Source organism: Phyllobates terribilis, unplaced genomic scaffold (assembly GCF_046119375.1).
Source record: "Phyllobates terribilis strain yellow unplaced genomic scaffold, ASM4611937v1 Scaffold_6015__1_contigs__length_47467, whole genome shotgun sequence".
Taxonomy (NCBI): Eukaryota; Metazoa; Chordata; class Amphibia; order Anura; family Dendrobatidae; genus Phyllobates; species Phyllobates terribilis.
The window spans coordinates 24399-29416 of record NW_027368759.1 but is presented as its reverse complement, the minus strand read 5'-3'; the positions used below and the strand labels follow the sequence as shown (position 1 = coordinate 29416).

Below are 5018 nucleotides of genomic sequence, written 5' to 3'. Positions count from 1 at the left end.
CATTTCAAACTTGTCGCTCATGGCATGTATGACATCGAGTGTCTTCTCATACTCTGGGATGATGTGGCCAGCAACGGTTAGCTTATCTGTGAGCACGAAGAATCGCGACTGACAATCAAGGACGCTTTCATTCTCAAGTTGTCTGAAGGCATGAAACTTGCGTTGTAACACAAATTTCCTGTTGTGCTTCATGTCTTCACTTCCTCTGTGAATGACTATGATTGTATCCCAGATTTGCTTGGCAGTAGGGAGACTTTTTACCTTGTCAACATCATGGCGTTGTAGACCGACGAAGATCATCTAGCGAGCTTTGGCATTAACTTCGATTTTCCTGTAGTAGGCAGCGTCCATCTCGCTTCTGGTGATATCTTGAGGGATTTCTTCATCTCCTAATTCGATGACGTTCCAGCATTGACCGTCCATCTACTTGATCCAAGTCTTGTGCATTTCGATCCACCAGTCGAGTTCGCCTTCCTTTAGTAGAGGTGGCTTGTTGAGAGTTTGTCTGTGAGTTGGAGTCGAGGAAGACATGGTTGATTACAGAACGGTTACTGCTCTGATACCAATTGTAGGATCGTTGATTGTCCTTAGGTCGCGACGGCAGCGACCTTGTGGTCTCAAGTTAACTTTGTTGATCGTAAGGATCTTTAATGTGAGGAAATAAACTTGAAGACACAAATTTCTGCAAACAAACTCGTATATTGCTTATCAATCCTAGTTACAGTCTAATTTCACACACAGTAAAACTTCTAAGTAAGCTAGATCTCTAAAGCACCTATACTACTCTCTTTCTCTCGTTCACAATGCCTGGTTTCGCCTCTCTTCGCCAACACATGACGAAAATGCTATCTCCAATATATATAGACCATCTAACATCTGGTCTATATCGAATCTACTCCTAAATCGAATCTAAACTGAATTGCAACAACCAAATCTTCTAGTTATAGAAGATATAAAATAAAAGAATAAAATAGAACAAATGCTAAAAGATAAAAGTCTGCGCTAGGTACTCATATCATTCCGTATCTAAGCAAATCTGATAGAACGTGAGAGACACGCTCTAGTCTCTGCCGATCTTCTAAGTGCCGAAGGCAATGCGCTTCGTCTTATAGTCTCGAGGTCGCTTTGATGGTGTATCGTCTGCAGCGACCTACCATTGGCTATCGCGACTATCTTCTATGCTTGGCACTAGTGCTCGTCGTTGATAAGTCTTTACAGCTTAGACTTTACAACATCTTATGCTAGACAAATACTTGTCTGTGATCGTCGCGACCCTCTCTGTCATTAAAGCGACCTTGTGTAGATAGTCGCGACCTCCGATTCATGCATAGCGACCTGCTCCTGATCATCGCGACTTGCTTTCTGTGCTCTGCTCCACTCCATACGCTTCCTAAATGCCTGTACTGAGTAAACTCAATGTAGATGTTAAAAGCAAGTGTTTGTTATCATTAAAACTAGAGAAACTGAGGTAAAGCCATACTAGCTTGACCTAACACAAAAGATGAACGATAAAAGTTAATACGATGAAAATGCGAAAAAAATCGTAGTTGAACCTCACTATCCATATGAAGAACATAGAGTATTAAATTATGAGCATCTAGTCGAATTTGTTAACTGAATTAAAAAGAAGAGAAAAATGAAATTTTGAGTTATTTAAAAAATTATTATCGTGTTATTTTTCATCATTTTTTTACTAGGTTTAAAAATCAATATTTTATATTCATAATTTAATACTTTAAGTTTATTATTTGGATAACAATGTTCGAATGCAAAGTTTCCGCATTTTAAGTCTAATTTCAAAGAAACTTCATCTTGATACAAACATACCTCACAATCATCGTATCTAATTCTTTTTTATTTTATTAATTTTAATCATAATATCACTATTTTAGCTAACAATTATTCACCATCTCATCACATTTCACCACTTAATTATATCGCATATCATTAAAAAATCTCACCTTATTATAAAACTCTATGGTATAATAGTATATTTAACTTAATTATATCTCATACATGATAATATCAGTATTAGGCAGGTATCGCAACATGAGCAACATGAGCTTTTACACAGGGCTTCTGAAAATTTTGGGCTCAAAATGTTTCCGGCATAGTATACGTGGAGCCTTATTTTTGAATTTTATTTTAATTATTTTTTATTAGCTTTCAATTCACTTCCAAATCCCAAATTAAAATCATTCTCTTCGGCTTCCCCGCAAGCCGCACTGCTCTATCAATCTACAATGACTCCATTAATTCCATTGTTCTCCTCCAACCTTTCAAATCTACTCTTCTCTATATATTTCGCTAGAATGGAAGCCCCAATTCATCATCTCAATTTGTGCTATATTAGATAATCAGTTCTCTTTCTTTTGTTCTGTTCATACTGAAAAGTGAAGATTTTATTGGAGTTGAGATCAATCTATCCCGCTTTCCTGCATCTTGTTCTTCAATTATGGGTTAGTTTTCTTTCAGAATTTTTTTCTGACATGTAGAACGAAATTGGTTGAATTGGAACAACTAAATTTGGGATTTGATTATTTAAACTTGTTTATGATAGGTTGTTTATTCACTACTGATGTTCACATGTATAACCCTAAGTTGGTTAGACTGATCTTATATTTTGTTAGATAGCTACTGTTAAAATTGGAAATTATTTTTCAATCCTAGCTTTCTAAAATACAAGTGGTAATCTATTTAATCAGATAATGACTAATTGTCTAAATAATTAGGTAATGAGTTCAAGTTAATTGTGAATTCTTGAGTTCACATAATCACATGCTGACTCTTAAATTTATATGTAAGCTATTTCGCTCAACTGCATCCTGTCATTGATTCTTATATTTAGCATGCTTCTTATTTTCAACTAGAATTTATATATAAGTTAATTGATATTGCGTACTAAATTTAAGTTAATTTTGAACTGATGTCAGAGGTCCCATTTGAAGTAGTAGTAGATAATAATCTTTTAAGTGATTGTCTTTTTTAGGTTAATAATTCGGCATTCTAAGTTCTACAATTTCAAACCTAGCTTATATTCATAAAATCTGTTAGTTTATTAATATGTTAATTATAAAGTTGCACGCTTATTAGATTTTTAACACATGCCTCCTTAAAAATGAAGCGGCCATATATAGCCAAGTTAAAAATATTATAAGAGATTGTACATAAAGATATAATTGAAAAAATCAGACGAAGGGACAAAATCGACAATGTCTATCCCAGAAGATGCGCGAAAATCAAACGCCTCCATCGATGCCGCGGCCAAGTTGCAAGCGGAGGTGCTCGCCAACTCAATCGTGCTCCCTATGGCATTACAAACGGCGATCGAGCTCGGCCTCCTCGACATCATCGCAGATGCCGGGAGCGATGCTTCTCTCACGGCTGCAGAAATGGCAGAAAAACTGTCGGCGGAGGGGAATCCGAAGGCCACAGAGATGGTGGAAAGGATTCTCCGCCTTCTCGTGACATTCTCAGTGGTGAGTTGCTCCATCATTGGAGGAGTCACGAGGAAGGTGTACGGATTAACGTTGGTGGGAAGATATCTGGTGAAAAATGATGACGGATTTTCACTGGCTCCTTTGTTGAGGCTGGTAACGGACAAATCTCTGTTGAGAAGCTGGTAAATTCATAAATCGTGATTACTTTATCCTTTGTATTCTCCACATTTGGATTTGGAAACTAAAAAACAAATCAATCCACAGGTACAAGCTAAAAGATTCGGTTCTAGACGGAGGCATTGCGTTCAACAAATGCTATGGGATGAACGCGTTCGAGTATCCGGCTTTCGATCCCAATTACAACGAGCTTTTCAATGCTACAATGCTCAATTGCACATCCATGATTATGAGCAAGATCCTCCACTCCTACAAAGGCTTCAAGGACATCAACCAGCTCGTGGATGTTGGCGGTGGTCTCGGCAACACCCTAAATTCCATCTTAACAATGTATCCTGAAATGAAGGCAATCAATTTTGACCTTCCTCATGTTATCAAGAACGCAATTCCTCATCCAAGGATTCAGTTCATTGGTGGCGACATGTTTGAAGGTGTTCCGAAATCAGAAGCTATTTTCATGAAGGTATAGACATATTCATGTAGAATTTGATATTTTGTATGTCTAATGGGGATTATTTTATGATCTCGTGTTTGTAGTGGGTTCTACATGATTGGAGCAACGAGTATTGTTTGAAGCTATTGAATAATTGTTACAAGGCTATTCCGAAAGACGGGAAGGTGATTGTAGTAGAATCGATATTGGCGGAGGTTCCAGAGACGAGCGATGAAGCGAAAGTGATATGCATGTCGGATTTAACGATGATGACTCAGAATCCAGGAGGGAAGGAGAGGACTAAAGCAGAGTTTATAGGGTTGGCCAAGGCAGCTGGTTTTGGTGGTATCAAATTTGAATGTCATATTTGTCATTTATGGGTCATGGAATTTTACAAGTAGAAATGTTGACCAATTCTCCACAAAAATAAAACAGGAAAAACTCAATCCCTGGTCTTTTTGCGTTAACACCAAGCCAAAATTTGATTTTAGTAGTCTAAAGAAATTTATAGATTAAATTGGAGACAAATAAATAGAGAAATAAAATGATAAAGAACAGTGAGCGTTCTCAAGAGAACATAGAAGAGACTTGTCTTATCACCTATATTGACACAACTACTTTGTAATAACTTGAATAGAAATGAAAAAGCTAACTGGCATGAAAACGATGTGGGGGTATCGTTTCATCTCGGACGCGCATCTAGATCGAGCACGTTCACCAGGGTGTCGATTGTGTTTGATTGTGTTTAAGAACTAGAATGATTAATGATAATGGCCCATGGGGGTGCGAGCCCGTACGGGTTTATCACCGATGCAAAAGAAGAGATAATCTCAACTTCTAAGTTGCAAAAAAAACAATATAATTGTAAATGAAAACAAGCAGGCTATATATAGCCAAAGGAAATCTTCCAAAATCCTAGTATGATTGCGCCTTATTCTAACTAATGGACCCTCTTAAGCATAAGAGAA

General features: G+C 37.2%; 1 protein-coding gene across 1 annotated transcript; it reads left to right on the top strand.

Annotated features, from left to right (window-relative positions):
• The first annotated feature begins 3212 nt into the window (after positions 1–3212).
• LOC141250631 (uncharacterized) lies at positions 3213–4451 on the top strand. Its single transcript, XM_073670051.1, has 3 exons — positions 3213–3622; positions 3705–4080; positions 4155–4451. The coding sequence occupies exons 1-3, from the start codon at positions 3213–3215 to the stop codon at positions 4449–4451; spliced, it is 1083 nt and encodes a 360-aa protein (XP_073526152.1).
• Positions 4452–5018: the final 567 nt, after the last annotated feature.

Coding starts and splice junctions, on each gene's coding strand:
- LOC141250631 (XM_073670051.1), top strand. CDS start 3,213: ATGTCTATCCCAGAAGATGCGCGAAAATCAAACGCCTCCATCGATGCC. Junction 3,623..3,704: donor AAATCTCTGTTGAGAAGCTG/GTAAATTCATAA, acceptor ATCAATCCACAG/GTACAAGCTAAAAGATTCGG. Junction 4,081..4,154: donor CAGAAGCTATTTTCATGAAG/GTATAGACATAT, acceptor TCGTGTTTGTAG/TGGGTTCTACATGATTGGAG.